This window comes from Sander vitreus, chromosome 3, assembly GCF_031162955.1.
Source record: "Sander vitreus isolate 19-12246 chromosome 3, sanVit1, whole genome shotgun sequence".
Taxonomy (NCBI): Eukaryota; Metazoa; Chordata; class Actinopteri; order Perciformes; family Percidae; genus Sander; species Sander vitreus.
Window position 1 is genome coordinate 30,435,289 of NC_135857.1, and position 17,474 is coordinate 30,452,762.

At 39.3% G+C, this 17,474-nt stretch overlaps 1 protein-coding gene across 3 annotated transcripts in view; it reads right to left on the reverse strand.

Moving 5' to 3' along the window:
- Positions 1-17,474, reverse strand: part of bcas3 (BCAS3 microtubule associated cell migration factor) — a 326,574-nt gene that overhangs the window by 234,786 nt on the left and 74,314 nt on the right. For all 3 annotated transcript variants that reach the window (XM_078246922.1, XM_078246921.1, XM_078246923.1), the window contains exon 16: positions 5,283-5,433. In XM_078246922.1, the coding sequence (XP_078103048.1) occupies positions 5,283-5,433 (151 nt within the window). The remainder of the gene's footprint in view (positions 1-5,282; positions 5,434-17,474) is intronic.

Here is a 17,474-nt window from a genome sequence, read left to right on the forward strand (position 1 = left end):
GATTCTTTGAGGAGTTTTAATCATTCATAATTGCTGCCAACCACATACTATATGTGATGTTAAATTGAAAAGAATGCATTTAAGGTTTAGTGTGAATCAGAATATCATATTGTATAAATATCAAAGAATAAGGTCATGTTGAGAAAACTGTCCACCATGTTGAGCTGTTTGCGATAAACAAAGGCTGCACAGTTATTTGATGCACAGCCAGATCCAGCAGGATTGGTGGAGAAGAGTCCCACAAAGGTCAGTGGCATGTTGGGAAACATGAGTTAAGCATGGGTCAGTGCAGTAAAAGGGGAGTAAGATTGTGAGTGGGTGCGTTACTGAGAGGAGGCAGAGAAAGAGGAAGGAGAAAGAGGGGCAAAGAGCGAGCGTAATCGACCCGTGAGGGCGACGACCCCACTCCCAGAGAATAATCGTTCACACATTCATCTCTTAACCCTTTGGCCCTAATAGCAGCTCCGCCTGGGCCATTAAAAGGGGAGGAAAGTGAGGTGATTTGTACAAATGGTTTAGTCTTGCTGCCATGGGATGTTGGGCATTGCATTCTTAAAGCCCCTTTCTATCTCCGGTCTCAGTGAGGCTCTGTAAGACAATGCAGTGGGCTGGCTCAGACAAACGTATTACAGTAATCTGAGGGCACATCTGCAGCAGGTCACAGGGTCTCACTCATTCTCTTGCTGCTGTCTTTCTCGTTACCTCGCCTGCACTCCATCTGCATTTGCTTGAAAATGTCATCAGCGGGATTTGGTCAAGGGTGGTGTTTTGTTTTCTGTGTGACAATCTTTCCATTTGGATTTTCATTTGTCTGTATTAAAGTCAGACTGTGTGTAGATGGGATAAGTGTGCAATAGTTTGTCTGCCTACAAATCCCACATGTATCAGTCTCAGGCAAGTTAAATCCTCATACAACTCTGGTGACTGTAGGAACAAATACACTTTCCTTGGAGCTGACTGATTGAATATTTCTCTCTTAATCTTTTTCACAGATTAAGTTCCACCAGTGACATTTCACCAAGAGAGAATCTTTTGATTTTGTGACGAATGTCTTTTTCTACCTTGGGATTTAATTAATCTGGGACCAACCTTCTACCAAATTTGGCTGACATGAAACAAGAGGCCGAGTCAGAGCAAACACTCCTCTCCTTGTTCGGGACTCTCAGAAGATTTTGAGGACTAGCAGAAGCTTGGCTGTGCTCCTCCACTCCCTGACCTGGCCTCGTCTGGAGGGGGGTTATCAGGCGGATGCTGAGACACATCCGACTCTACCTCCCTTCGACAGGGGAAAAACACCAAAATCTAAATTGAGACAGGAGGGGACTCTGCATGAACTTGTTGAGGTTTTCTTTGATGTAAAAAAATTGAGGCAACGGAAGACAAACAGCAGCATTTTTACACATTGGTGGTCTAAAGGCAAGCCAGTGCCATTTCAGTGAGCCTGGTCACACAGAGGGGGAAAAAGCTTCATCATCAACTTGTCTATCTGAGAGTGTGTGTGTGTGTGTGTGTGTGTGTGTGTGTGTGTGTGTGTGTGTGTGTGTGTGTGTGTGTGTGTGTGTGTGTGTGTGTCACAGCACAGTGCACACAAAGCCTGGTAGGGAATGTAGGTTAAGCAGCTGGTGTGTTCCTCTGCCGCCCTGCCAACAGGAATCTACCCATACAGGTGTAAATACAGCTGCTGGATGCTACACAAACACACACACACACACACACACACACACACACACACACACACAAAAGAGAGAGGCTGCACAGACAGACAGATGGTGCCTGGGCACTCCTGTGCAAGTATAGCGTGAAAGCATATGATATCACCCCCCACTCTAGGGGCCAAACCTGTTGCTTTACTCAGTGTGTGTGTGTGTGTGTGTGTGTGTGTGTGTGTGTGTGTGTGTGTGTGTGTGTGTGTGTGTGTGTGTGTGTGTGTGTGTATGTGTGTGCATGTGTTTTTGGTGTACTGGTGCAGCCGTGCGCATGCAGGAGCAGGCCGCACAGCTGCATGTCCTGATGCATTAATACTGATGCCTCCTCTGGCCTGGATGGATGGATGAAGAAGTACTGAGGCAGCCTACCAGGCCTGATAATGTCCTACAGAGCCAGCATAGCTATGTGAGGTGTTTGACCAAGTATAATGGGTGAAAAATGTGGAATATTTGTAGACCTCTTACACAAATAGATGGTTTAAAGGTTAATGATGAAGCTGGCTATATATTTTATTGTTCATATTGTCAAGAAATCCCATGAAAACATCCAAACATAATATGAACATACCTTACTAACAAGCATTGTGCGTGTTGATATATCTTATTCCTAATGAGCCAAACCGTTGCACTGGGTAACATGCTACTTCATTACCATGAACACACAGACTGCAATTTATTTTTGACCCAGTCCCACATGCATACACCGTCGTTTAAAATGATTCAACCTATAGTAAGATCACGGAAGCTTTTACATTCACTGTTCTGAACAGCAAATGACAGTCTAACAGCGCCCTGTAGGTCTTTTCAAGGAAAGATTCCTCTGGCATACAGCTACTGATATCCATTCTATTTCTGTTTTGTTCTGAATCTACAAGAACACAGCCGGATATTTCATGATCAGCACCCAACATCACTAAACACAAAAACAAAAAGGGTGTCACCTATATCTCTAACGAACAAATTCCACCAAACGTCTAGTCAGCTTCTTATTGTTTGATCACATAGTTCCTGGAAATTCTGCCAATTACAGAAAACATTTTATTTAGGCAAAAAGTTTTCTTCATTATTTGTTTCTCAGATTCATGTATTATAAAATACATTGCTTTGGTATCAAAACACGGGTCTAATTTTGCCACTAGAATCGAAAGGTTTAAAACAATAAAATGCCCCATATTTCACAGCGATTACTAAACTGCATGCTTGACAAGGAAAAAGCACTTGGCAGCAGTAAAACAAAAAAGAATAAATACATAAATGGAAGGTACTAATTACTGCTTACCACCAAAGATGGAGGCAAAATAATAAAACGAAACAGCAGCGACAGCTTACTGCCAAAGAAAGAAAAATAATACAATCATTGTAGCAATGAGTGATTAGCCATTAAAATTGATGCATAAGAAAAAGCATCAATAAGTCAACAAAAATAAAAGCGAGAGTGAGAGCCTAGTATAGGATGGAGACAATTAAAAAAAACGCTACAGCAAAAAATGCAAAACTCCAAAATAGACATAATACAAATAAAACAAAAGCATTCAGATTACCAGATAAAAAAAAAAGAAAAGAAAAATCAATAAACATCATTTGGATGGCTATTATAAAGTTGCAATGGATGATTATATCGATCTATCTATCTATCTATCACAGATTCTTTTTTAAAGGGTTAAGAAAACTTTACTGAAAACTATAGGTGAACACAAGCAACCTAAGGCTCTCTCACTGAAGGTGAATAAGGACATATTTAACTTCAAGGCCTTAAATTAAACCATTGACATCAGACCTATTTTGAGAATCTCACATCGAATGACTTTAAACATTACCGCTAAACAACTGCTAAACCGAATGCAAACCACCAGTACCAGGACATAACACAAAAACCAAAGCACGACTCTGTGGTAGCCCATAAGCAATAATATATTTCACAAAGCAAATGAACTTTGCAAGTCATCTTAATGATTTGGAAAATGGCCTGATGTTTTTCCCAATGACCGCAGGATCAGGTCTCTATTTTCATCCTCAAAGCTCACTTATCAAATATCACGGGGAATAAATCCCTCACCGTCTGTTTGAATCATTATAGCATTTCCCATTCAAACAGGGCATGAAAATTACATTTAAATGAAAATATTAAAATCTGCCCATATTTGTGAAGCCACCTGTACTGTATGTAAATGCACTTAGCAAAGGCCTGTAGTTGCTGATGGTCTTAAAACTACATAATTGCAATGCATGGCAAAGATCCAGATGAAAAAGAAAGAAAAAAAAAACGAGGACAGAGGTGCATGAGGGCAGAGCTGTCTTGCTTTTCAAACTGAACTTTCAATACTCGAAGCTAGCAGGGTTACACTGCATTTAATATGACTTGAATATAATTTTAAAATGATTGGCGAGGTTTTATTTCTGTTCTTGATTTGCACAATGTGTTTTATCTGCTTTCCAAACAGCCCACAGACCAGACTCGCATGTGTGTTCTGCTTCATTACCCTATGCAAAAAAGTGGCGGCCTGAGACAAAAGTCGTCCATGAGCATCAGCTGGATGTGAGAGGAAAAGCTTTGGCCTACACAAGGCCACTGTTGACACAATACAGTGTTTTTACAATGTGATTAATGGGAAAAGACAGCAAATCACAGACTGAAGTTAAGGATGTAATGCAGTGTGATTTAAATGTGTGTCTCAACAGTCGCCAAACTGTACATTTTGTAGTTTGTGAGGTTGCCAATAACATTTTTACACTCACCCCCTCTGGAGACATTACATGTTAAGAGTTTCAGTTGTATACTGGATTATTATTTTTATTTTATTTTTTTACAAAAGAGAGTTCTTCTTGAAAACAACCACAGTGACTAAAAGATGAGTCTAATGAATCAATACATACATACAAGTTACACATTCATGTAACCTTCCATAGTACCACTGACAGTGAAAGTTCTAGATAGAGCTCACATCCTACAGATGGAAAAAAGTGGGAGGTAAAATGTTAAAGCCAAAGGCAGCTGGTCTGAGGAATCCCAGATTCAGAGAATAACGTCAATTCTTAAAACTTTTTTTTTTTTTTTTTTTACTTTGATTTGTAGTGCATATTCTTTTCTAATGTATTTCCATGCAACATAAATAAGGAAACACTTTATTTAACCCCCTATTTAGCATCTGTAAGCAAAATAGGTTATTACCCAGCATAACCCAATATAGCGCAGCTTTAGGCAGAGATAAGGGCATTTATTAATTTATTATTAATAAAATATTTGTCAACAACTCCTGCTGTGAAGTATCTGTAACTGGTGTATAAACAAATAATGAATGATTGACAATATAACACAGTTGTACATAGAAAAGATGAACATTTTATATTTATTTTTTATATTTATAAGATATATAGTATGTGTTCATTATATTTAATATTTTTTCACTAATACTAGATAAATATGCATGATAGATTCATTTTCATAATAGACTTGTTCCCTCTCCATGTTGTGTGTGTGTGTGTGTGTGTGTGTGTGTGTGTGTGTGTGTGTGTGCGCGTGTGTGTGCGTGTGTGTACGTGTACGTGTGCGTGCGCGTGCGTGTGCGTGCTACCTACCCTGTGCGTTTGGTGATGGTGCCCAGGGTCATGGGCTGTTTGATCTGAGCCAGAGGCAGCACCACAGTGAGGCTGGGCAGCGGGGACAGTCGCGGGTTCCCCATGTTGTTATTGGTGAAGTTGTTGTATGAATCCTGGCTGCTCAGCTTGGCTGGAAACAAAATAGAAATACAGGGTTATTAAAAGTGTTTTCAGTACTGGATGTTCCCTGAATAGCAAGGTCAGAGAACTCTCCTTTTCATAGATTTGGAGTGGAACATAACAGGACAAATATGTTAATCAAGAGCCTTCCCATGTAATAGCTGCAGTATACCGAGAATTACATTGTGAATGCTGGTACAACTTTGTATACATAATTCATTTTCAGTGCTCAGTGCTTTACATATGCTAATTGTCAACATTGCTCAAGTTTGAATTCAATTAAAAATTCACTCGTTCATTTTCTCGTCACTCACTTCAAATTGTAGATTATGCATTCAGCAGCCGACCAGAAGGCCGAAAGTTTACAAAACTGAAACACCTTGTGTGAATACTGTGTTCCTATATTCATCATTATGTTTTTCTCTCTCTCTCTATCTCACACACATACACACACACACACACACACACACACACACACACACAAACCCTGGTTTAAGGCCTCCCGTGGAATGATTGGAAATAACCAGCTCAAGATGCCACATTACAATGCTCTAGCTCTACTTCTCGTGCCTGGCAGTCTGTTAATCAAGGCCAATCAACAGGCCCCACGCACGCACGCGCACGCACGCACACACACACACACACACACACACACACACACACACACACACACACACACACACCAAAGAAACTCATCTCACATATCCCATATCAAAAGGGCTTCTTAAAGGCTTCATGACCTTAACCAGCTACATCAGGAGAGAGGCTGCTAGTTTACTTACTTTAGTACTATTTCACTTTATTTAACACATACAGTTAGCTTCTATCTTACTGGATAATACATTTCAACACTATTTGTTTGCAAAGCAGGCAGAGATCATCTCTGTTGTTGGCCATGCAATCGTGTGCATGTTGTTTACATATAGCACTTTTTTTAAACAACAAAGCCCAATCACATTTTCTAGTGAACATTAAGACGAGGGAAGACAGCGTTGACATATTGTACATGCGCCAATTAGATTTTCAATTTCAATTTTTCTGAAGCCCTTGAATCAGGACAACCTCCTGGTCAGCAGACAGATGTTTTATGACAAATAATACTAATACTAATGTCTTGCTTTTTGCTACATTTTGACAACAATTACCCTTAATTATCAATTTGGTTTTACTGGAACTAGTTTCTACTGATGAAACAATCCCTAAAAAAACTGGTTTTGTGGACACCGTTTGTTAGAAGACTGCTGTTGCTGTTAAACTTTTATACTTCATTTTTAAATGCTGTGAAAATCACAACCACGGTTCCATTTAACTCAACTGTACTGGGATGGAGGCACAAATCTCAGAGGATTTCATTTCTATACCTGGACAAATAAAACCGTAACTACCTGCATGGCGGCATACCACTAGGGCTAAGTATGACAATATGGGTTTGTTTTGTAGTTTTGGTAAGGTGACCCTACAATGGGAAAAGAAACATTTCACTATAGGGGATAATAAATGTGGATTATAAAACAAATATGTTCCTGTAATCCTGTGACAATAGCTACTACAACAAAAGTGTATCCTGCTGATTCAGTGGGCAGCCCAAGGAAAATTCCAAGTTCAAGTGCTTTCAAAAGAAATAAAGAGCAAATCTGTGGGTGCACCACAGTACGCTCTCTGAATGTCGTTGTTCCATTTGTTGCCTTAATAGATGAATGACAGCCGCGTAACATAAAAGAATGAAAAGGAGGGAGAGGGGGCCGCGGAGACAAAGAAAACAAGGCAGACATCAAAGGTTATAATAAAGGTAGAGGAGGAGAGTACCTTGTCATTATTTGGAAGGAGCGATCAAGAGGAGGCTGAATGAGAGCGGAAAGGGACTGCTTAGTGTTTTGGTCCAGTCTTTTAGATCATTAACATGTAGCTCTGAGTTTCATTAGTCCTGCCAAACCTCCGCTTTGTGTTCCTCTAAAGGGCTTCTTTTAGACCTCCGCTGGCCAACAATGCTGCCTGACCTTCGGAAGGGGGGTAGGGGGGAGGAGAGGAGACCATTACACAAACCCCGTCCTTCATTTCCTTCTGCTCCTCTCTTGGTAAGACTAACAGAGGTCTGTACCAGGGCAGCTCCTGAAAGCCCTTCACATTTCAAAAGTGCTACACCCCCAGAGCCTGGGCAGCCACCTTTTGTGTTGAGGGGAGGGGGCAAACAAGGAGCAGAAAAATCTGTACAGGAAGCAGCCTGAAAAGCCATAATGGTAATGAGTAAAAGCATGGAGGGGACATTAATCAAGTGAAGGTTTTGCTTCTATCGCGCAAAGGTTTGACTTTTATCAACTGTCATAAAGTCTACATACTAAAATAAGTGTAAAAAGGATTTTTCTTTTCTTTATGCTTGTTAGCGTTTTTTCTAGAACTGAACAGTTGGACTGCAAAAAAAAACACACTGTTAAACATAACCTATATAACCTAACATATACCTGTACAGAAACGTGTTTTTTTGTGCGTTTGTAAAAACAGATCTTAAATTGATGAATTAGAAATAGGAATACCCATTGAAATGTGGTGTAGGGATGATACTGTTGTTTTTGGGGTTTTTTTTTTTCATTTTGTTTTAAGTGTTTTCCCATGTTTCACTGTTCCCTTGTTTAGGTTATTTTATCCTCTAATGTAGACAAAATGGCTATGAGTGCTATAATCTAAATCATTATTTATTACATTTCAAATGACGACATTGACTGAGATACTGCTGCTGATGAAGACAGTATAATGTTACAATTATTGTCACTTCCTGTTCTATGATTAGTGCGGACTTACAAATAATACCATTAGCTAAGAAATGAATCTGCGGCCGCTGCGTACGAGGACAAAGCCTCTGTACATGGGGCGCACGCTCTACCAGATGAGTTACCCAGGCGCCCCTCTGGCACTGTTAAAAGAGTTTTGCCAATGCAATTCTGTGAAATTGCACTTCTTGGCTGTTATTGTCATAGAGAGAGTGGTAGAGCAGACATATGCAAACAACTGATTAAGGGCGTGTCCACATCCACCTATGGCTAACAGTGGGAGCGCAAATCAGGTCAGTTAACAAAGATTGAAATTTCTACAACAAAACCATATGTACGCACTTCTTTTATTCATTTTTACTCTTAGAATTGATTTAAAATTCAAGTATTTGACATTTATTTTTAGAGATTTTACTGATCACGTTCAGGTCGGAGCAAAAGAGACACTAAAAACCATAGAGCACAAAATCTAGTCTGAATATCAAAGACCTTTTGACATATTTATCACCAGCCGTTATTTTCACTGTACCATCATTACTACCTGTAACTATCACTACAGTACTGCAGAAACTATTGCTCGTAGAACTGCCACTAACGCTGCAGCCTTCGTTTCAACTTTGAAAACAACTTTGAAATTACCTGTTGAAATGTAACTGTACAGGCTTGTTGCATGTTCTCAACTATTGCTGAGGTATCTGGGTATTAATTATAATACGTCAAAACTGAAAGACAAAGTCTTTGCAGAAAAAAAGAAAGAGAGAAAGCCTACTAGGCTGCTACAAAGAGAAAGGGAGAGAGAGGTAGACAGACGAGAAGTGTCTGGCAGACAGACAGCTCTCGACAGAGGCCATAATTTGATTAATGACCGGGGCGTGATGTGCCCAAGCACTGATACATGACATGCCCATGGAAAGAAGATCCATCAATGCAAATCCAGCTCTGTCGCCGTCGTCCAGAGAAAAACTCTGACCCTGCCAAAAAGTCACACTGTCACCTGACCCTCGTCTCCCTTTCTCCCTTAATCCAACCATCCATCCAGCTCTCCATCCATCCATCCGTCCAGCTATCCCTCCCTGTCTCAACAGCATTTGCATTCTCTTCTCGCAATGAGCCTCTCTCTCTCTCTAGCCTTCGCGCTCTTTCTCTCTCCTCAGCTGCTCCGTGTCACGCTATCTCATGTTTCTCTTCCCTCTTTTAATACCCAATTTGCATCCAATACAAGCAGGGCGCTTCCAATGAGGAGCCAACGTGCGAAAAGGACAAGCTCTGAAGACTATGTATGTCCACACAAACACTGTGTCTTATTTGAATTGTTCTGCCAGAGAGGAGATTTCAGTCAAAGGAAAAGAAAACTCTAGCAGGAATGGAGAGGAACCGGGTTCAGAGGCAGCAGGTTAGACAGGTGACATGTTGAGTGATGCTCTGGGAATTAGGAGAGACCTCTGACCTGAGGATGATATTGCAGCTGTGAGATGCAGAGGGAGAGAAAGAGAAGGAAGCAGAGTACGGAAGACAAAAAACCTATTATGTCCAAGGGAATATATGTATTACTAAAGCTGGTAAATTTGGCTTACTTCCTATTTTCATGGCCAAAAAGATAAAACCTCTTTCTGAATCTAGATGCCAACAGTTGTGGTGTGTAGTAAAAATGTTCTAGCTGCTGATCAGTGTGTACGTGTAAAATCTTTCCAACAGCATTTAGATCATGAATTATAGCCAGTCACTACATTTGGGGTGGCAGTAGCTCAGTCCGCAGGGCGTTGGGTTGGGAACCGGAGGGTCGCTGGTCCCTGTACGGACCAAAGTACGGAGTGTGGATTGGTAGCTGGAGAGATGCCAGTTCACCTCCTGGGCACTGCCAAGGTGCTCTTGAGTAAGGCACCTTACCCAACACCCCAACACCCCCCCCCTCTCAACCGCTCAGGGCGCTGGTCCAGCACTGGCAGCCCACTCACTCTGACATCTCCATTTGTGCATGAATAGGTCCTGAGCATGTGTGTGTATGTCAGGCCTGTGTGTAGTGATTTCTAACAGAGTGTACATTGTAATTTCCCCACTGGGGATCTAGAAAAAGTATAAATTAAATTATAATTCCTGTTAACGATTAATGGATGTGTAAGGCTGGGAGAGGCAGGTTTCATTACAGAATACATTTGGACTTAATCACACAGTGTGTGCTAGCTGTGAGGGTGTTGAGCAAAATGTTCTCACAGTGGAATGATTTTTCAGGCCATAAATACACCATTATGGTAACATATTAATGTTGAGATCTTTGTAGGTCCAAGGACCTATAACCTGATGATGGTCTGGTGACTGAAAGCTTGCCGTTATTTTTTCATACTTGCAAGAGTGAGGAGCCTTCCTTCTCCAGAAGGCAAATTCCTATAAATAATTCTTCAATTATATTGTATATATTAAATATGTCCGTAGTATCAAAAGTAAGCACTGGATGATTGGTCAGATTATTTGGTTTGTTTATGTGTGCCACTGTCAGAATAAAATAGACAGTAGAATGATATACTCTGACAAATGATGACATGATGAGGAAAATGTATTTGGGATCTAAAGGATGTAATTAAACTAGTGAGACGTGCATATGCAGATACATTTAAAAGAAGCTAATAAAAAGCTAAATCGTCGTCAGGCGATAGCTGATGGGTTCCGAGATTGCATTTTGGCCAATGCCTTCCGCCCCTTTTGCTCTCCACACAAACTGTTTACCTGCATGCAACCAAAGCCCGCTCAAACGTAACTGGTCAAGACTACTCAGGCTACAAACCAAAACCAAAACGCTTTCATTATTGATACACCCTGTGGAAGAACTGAGAACACAATTCTTTCTTTAATATCATTACTCTTCAACCTCTCCAGCAGAACTGCCACTGCAAGCATCGCAGGTCTAGCCGCACTGGTTCTAATTTCAGAACCAATTACGCATTGAACATCTATGTTTGAATGCCAAAAAGCTAGTTACTTTAAAAGACATATGAAGCCAGAAATGTCTAAAAAAAAGTGGTTGTTTTATTTGAGCAGATAACTCACGATTTAAATTAGGGAATCTTAGAATCTACTTTTCTTTTTTTCTTTTTTTAGATCAAGTCTATTATTTGTGTTAAATATTTAGTTGAATTAAAAAAAAAGAAGAAAAAAAAAGAGTAACATGATGATATAAGGTTTCAAAAAATATAGCTTATTAACTTTTTTTTTTTTTAACCTAAATCCTACACACTTCTCCTTTGAAACCTTTCTTTGAAATTGATGTCGAACATGTAAAAACAGGAAGAAAATCTGGTCATTCAGAAAGTAATAATAATATAGATAACATAGATACCTCATAACAACAATACTTTTTTTTTTACATGTCCGAAAAGGAGTGGGAAGAAGTATACACTTATTTAATCCCATCCCTTCTCCATTAAAACATTTTTAATTATCTAACAAACTTGATATATATTGATATAACTAATTTTTATTTTTATTTTTAAATGGTTCTTTTTAAAATGGTTCTTTGATAACTGACCAATATCGGCAAACCTGTATCAGTCTTTCCACCATTCATTCCTTGATAGTTTCAGACATGTTGAAGGAGGGAGGGATTAGAGCAGGGGAGAGGGAGAAGAATGAAGAGGAGGGGAGGGTGGGAGGGAGGGGAGCTGTAGTCTTTCTGTGCAGCAGGAGAAAGCAGTTCTACCATCCCAGTTCCCCAAAGTATCATTATTAAAACACTCACTTCCACAGGGGGAGGAAAGAGAGGGAGAGAAAAAAAAAAAAAAGAACAGAGGAGAAGAGACAGAGATGAACGCAGGGAGGGCTAAAAAGGGTCGAACACAAAGGGGGGGGGAGAAAAAAGAAGAAGGAGCAGGGAACCCCACTGGACAGAGTAAAAACAAATTAAAAGAGCCCTTATAAAACACAGATGCTGCAAAGAAAATAAACTTCACAAGATTTACTGTTTTGCAAAGGAATCGGAAGACTGGTGGAAAAGCCATCAAGTTTTTTTTCTCCTCCTCCTTCCTTTTTTCTTTCTCTCTCTCTCTCTCAGGTAACGTTCAGCGGAGAGATCTATCTCCTCAGTTTTCCCCTTCCCTCCCTCTCTTTTCTCTTTGTACGGTGATCTTGCTTGTCTGCTATTTTCAGTCAAAGCTAAGAGTCGAGGTCAGGCCAGCCTGTGTGAAAATGGCTTCCTGCCCGGTCCCCCGCTCCCAAACCACAAGCTAACGGGGAGGTTTTATTAACAGCCCTATTTGGGAACATTTTTTGAACGTTTTGTATTTTCATTGCGTTTCTCATGTCAGGGAGCTTAAAAAAACAGACCGAAAAGAAAATCCCAGGACATGATTTTTCTGATTTCATCATAAAATTTGAGAGCTTAAAAAAAAAAAAAAGGGAAGAGGTTTTTAAGTGTGTAACATACTGTATAACGAGTGTCGCGCTCAGAGCAGTTTGTGTTGTAATGAAGAGGAAAACGCAGCAGCTGTTGTACTGCACACAAAAACGCGGACGCACATACACACTTACAAAGCAATTTAGAGAGAGCACAACATGCCAAGAAGTTCTTAAAATGCCTTACATTGGGTTCAGTTATTTTTACACACTCATGTTACTTAAGTGTGTGACCTAAACACAAGCAGTATGCAAAATGTGAGGTTCAAAATAAGATTTAGTGTTTTAATCAATTTAGTTTTTCTAATGGAGGTGATGACAAAAATGTTTGAACACCTATATTCAGAAAATGTATGATATAGAATTGGACCATTATTGACCAAAAGTGTGATTTTACATATGAATGTACTGCAAGAGGAACATCCTACTAAAATCACACCACAGGACACTATCATTTCTTACTATTAGCATTTATTGTACTTATATGCACTATATCTTTATTTTTTTTACTTATACCTGCACTGCCTGCACATTTAAACTGTTCATACTGTGTGTGTATATATATATATATAAGCGTATTCATTACACACTGCTAATACTGCATATATCGAGCATATTCATACCTTCCCCTTACCATTTTTTTTTACATTCTATATTATTATTCATGACTTTTTATTCTGTATAACACTCTGCACTGCATTTGCCTTTTGCACTTCTGATTAGATGCTAAACTTGTTGTCTCAGTACCTGTACTGTGTGCAAAAAAAGATCAAGATGAATCGTATCTAATCTAACTCAGACAGATTTGTGTAATTCATATATTCTAGTTAGATTTGGCAGGACATGAAGTGATAAAATGTCCTCAAGGGGAAAAGCGACTATCATCAAGTAGACGAGTGAAGAAAAAAAGTACAAAATATTTATTTATTTTTTTTACAAATTGTGGTAATTCCAACTTTGTTTACCATCAATTGAACATGACCTTTGTCATTATATGTGATAACAAACACAGAGTGTGACTAAAGCTAAATGAGAAGAAGCCCCCCCCCCCCTTCTTTTTTTTGGCTGCATCCGTCACTCAGTCTGGGTCTAAATGTTTCTCCTTTCATAACCCCGTGGTCCTCAGGAGAGGAAACAATAAGAGAGGCAGAGAGGAGATAATGGGATGTCTGTGCTGCTGTCACAGCCATCCTCCGCTGTCTCTGTGAGCAACTGGATCAAAATCAGAACGTCAAACTGAAACGTTAAACATTGCCTTCATGAGCACGGTGACAAATGGTGATTTTGCTGCAGGTAATGCAGATTTCAGTTCAATCTTTTCTTTAATGAGGTTGGTATTTTGTTAATTGTTTTATCACAGCAGCCCTGTCTTCTTTCATCTGCATTAATAATCAAACATCCCAGCCCTCTCATGCTCTGCACCATCTAACAACACACACACACACACACACACACACACACACACACACACACACACACACACACAATGGTCGCACGTATTGATCTGATTTGATTTGGCCATTTAAAAATGAGCCTGATCTAATGCTGATCGATTGACGTTGCAGTTACGTTCGGCTGTGACGGAAGCTCTGTTTGAATCGCGGGTATAAACCGCAGGGCTGATTTGATCGAAATTTAGCCAGCAGAGTTTTGACAGCATCCGAGTCTAAATGAATGACGTGTCAAAAACACTTAAGACATGATGCGAGTAAACAGGAGTTAAGAATAAAGAAAGACGAGGCTTCTTTCCAGGATTGTAGAGGTTTTCATTTTTAAAAAGTGTAATATAAGGTATATAATATCTATAAGGTTACTTCATGTCATACTTAAATATTACCAGTGCATAGTGCATATTGTTGCCTGCATTTACTAAAACAATATCACATTTATCCTTGAATTAATAAAAATAAAAAAAGATTTCAGTTTTAGTTCAGATTATCCTGACTTTCTGACTCAGGTCATGAGAGTTGTTAACACCCCACTACCTTGCAATGGAAACAGGACTTTTTTTTTAATTCTGAGGAATGACATACCTATATTTAGGTTTTAAGTATTGGTGTTATACATTATATACTGTACACCTACAATAGAGCAGTAGGTGTACAGTATAAAAACTGGGATATTTTGAATATATTTAGTACATACTGTAACAAATGAGTAACAAACTTTCCAACTGACCTGTTAAGCCCTAACACTGGTGTAAGACAAACACTTCTACTGGGTTTAAGGAGCGTAAAAAACTAAACTGAAATGAGAGAAACACAAAAACAAATGATCCACACACTGCAGCGGAACAAAGGTGGGATGTAAAACCTATTGATTCAGTGACAATGGACGGCTTTGGCTTTTCAGAGTATGCACTTTCTCACATGGTAGGCAATAAGCTGGAAGCCACAAGTGCCTTCTGTGTGTAATGGCAAGCCAGCTTTATTTCTTTATCTCTACCTTCCAATTTTGCAAATCAAATAATGATGAGTGCAGTGGCGGGCACCCAGTGATAAGAGGGTTTAGTGGTTGTGGAGATTGAGTTATTAGGGTTCGTATAAAAAGGACAGAGGTCTCTGGCGGAGCCCAAACGCCGGCCAAGATACATATTCCTCGCTCTGTGTATTTTTGGTCGCTTTAAAAGCCCTAAAAGTACAGGGGAAGGCTAATTTTCAGAGTAAACAGCTTGTTCGATTGCAGTGTGGTTTTGCGCTGAGCTCTCCGTTTATTGACTCAAGCCGAGCTGGGCTCTTGGCTGCTCTGCCGACCACAGGGAGAAGCCTGCCGATGGAGCCTGCAACAAATACAAGCCGCTAACACTAGCTTACCTTTCATGACACACAACTGTTAAATCAAATGCACTGAGTAATGTACGAAGCCTAATCCTCTTGACTATATGACCAGGAAAAATGCTTTTAAAAGAACATCTGCTCCTTTTAGAAAGCTATTTGTCATTTCCTATTTCCTGCTGACGAACAATGTTAAGGTTAGATTAATAAGATATATTCAGTAGGATTTGAATGTGACGCTGGACTCTGTGTGCCCAATGAAAGATATTAATTATGAGAACATACTCGGGCTTGTTTTCATTTTCATAGCAGTTTAAAAAATGTTAAATCTAACATGTAAAGAAAAAAGGTCTTCACTTCCTCCAAAATATTCTAAAGATAAATACAAAAAAGAGGAAAGAAAATGCCAAAAAGACAAAGATACACAGCTAAGAGGTCACTACAATTAACAGAAAAGTGTTCAGGCTGCCTCTTTAAAAGTAACTCCAAAGGAGGGCTGCAAGTTGTTTTAGCTGGAGGAAGTGACCATTCATTAAAAAAGCCAGAGAAATTGCCCCGCTCTTTCTCTGTTGTAAGATTTGTATCAGAGCAAAACCCTTGCAGCACAACTCAATCTTTTCGAGTCTTTTCCTCTCTGTTTGTACGGCCTAGCTGCTCTGCTCCTCCCTCTCCAAACTGCTGGGAATCCTGACCACACAGTGCCACACAGAGGATAACTCTGGTACTAAAACACAGGGCTGCCACCAAGTTAATGTAGAATTCCATGATTTATTATAGTAAAAGACTTCCATGAACTTCGGTATTAATGATTTCCATAACAATGATTTTTAACCTCAGTATGGATAAAACCCTTTTGTTTTGAAAGAATAAATGATAATAAAATCTCATTTTAGCATAGTAAGAGACACTTTTATTGACCACTGATATTCACCGATTTTCCCCTCTGTTCCTGTTTATTTGTAGCTTCCCACAGCGACAAAGAAGCACAATGACACAGAAGAAATGGCTATGAATAAAGAAAAGGAAGCCATGCTGTTTTTTAAAAAAAAAAATGTCTCAACTACATGTTAGGGTAAATGTCAGCATATCTGTTTTTGTGTGTGTACAGATGCATGTAAGACGGAGGACGGGGTCAAAGAGAGGGAGGCATTGATAATGTCGCTCCCCGTGTAAGCTCTGATCCTTCTACATCTATTCTACATGATCTCTCCTGGACTATACTGAGCTATATACAACACAAAACTTGACAAAATACCTGCTTTGTTTTGCCTAGGACAACCTGAAAATGTTTGTATTTTGATTCTAAAATGTCACTTCAATATTCTGAAGTTGAATAAAAATGCTAATCTTTAATATAAACAAGAGATATAACCTTAACACTAGAAAAACATTTTTTTTCTTTTTTCTTTTTATAGATGTGGAGATTTAGCTACAATTGGAAACTAAATATATACAGTATTCCCCAATTTGGCTTAAACCTTTAATGACTTTGGGACATTTCTGGGTCGGGTTGGTCAATATGATATATGTTATGAGACAACGTTCAACCATCAGAGATTATTTCTATGCCATATGGTAGCTGTTCCTTTAAGATATCTGGTTGTTAACATCAATTAAAATGTTACTGTGTCCTGTTGTATTGCCTGTACTTTATAGAAAACTAAAACATAACAACTGTACCAACTGTGTGACTGCAAACAGAACTTCTATTAAAAAAAAATAAATACATTTGCAACAACACTGTATATCTGATTGTATTTGGCCGTTATAGGCAATGCTACACATCAGAGAGGGAATGTTTTAAGGTAACATTGTAATTTGAAGTTTAATCTTTCCATCAATGTAATATTACTGCTTTTTCTGGATCAGCCAAAAACAGACTCAAATATGGTTATTCTATCCATAAACCCTATCTCAACTGTTGACAAAAACATTCTCACCACAAGGTCCATTTAGTAGCTGTTAGCAACCTTCATTTATCATCACACAATCTTCCTCAATTTGGTTGCTTGACTTTTTTTCCCTATTGCCCACTCCAACTTCGGGTTGGGGGTTGTGTCAGTTTCAGGCATGGTCACTGCTGAGTGCTGAACTTGTTGTGGCTACCTAGGTGAAGCGAGAGAGTAGAG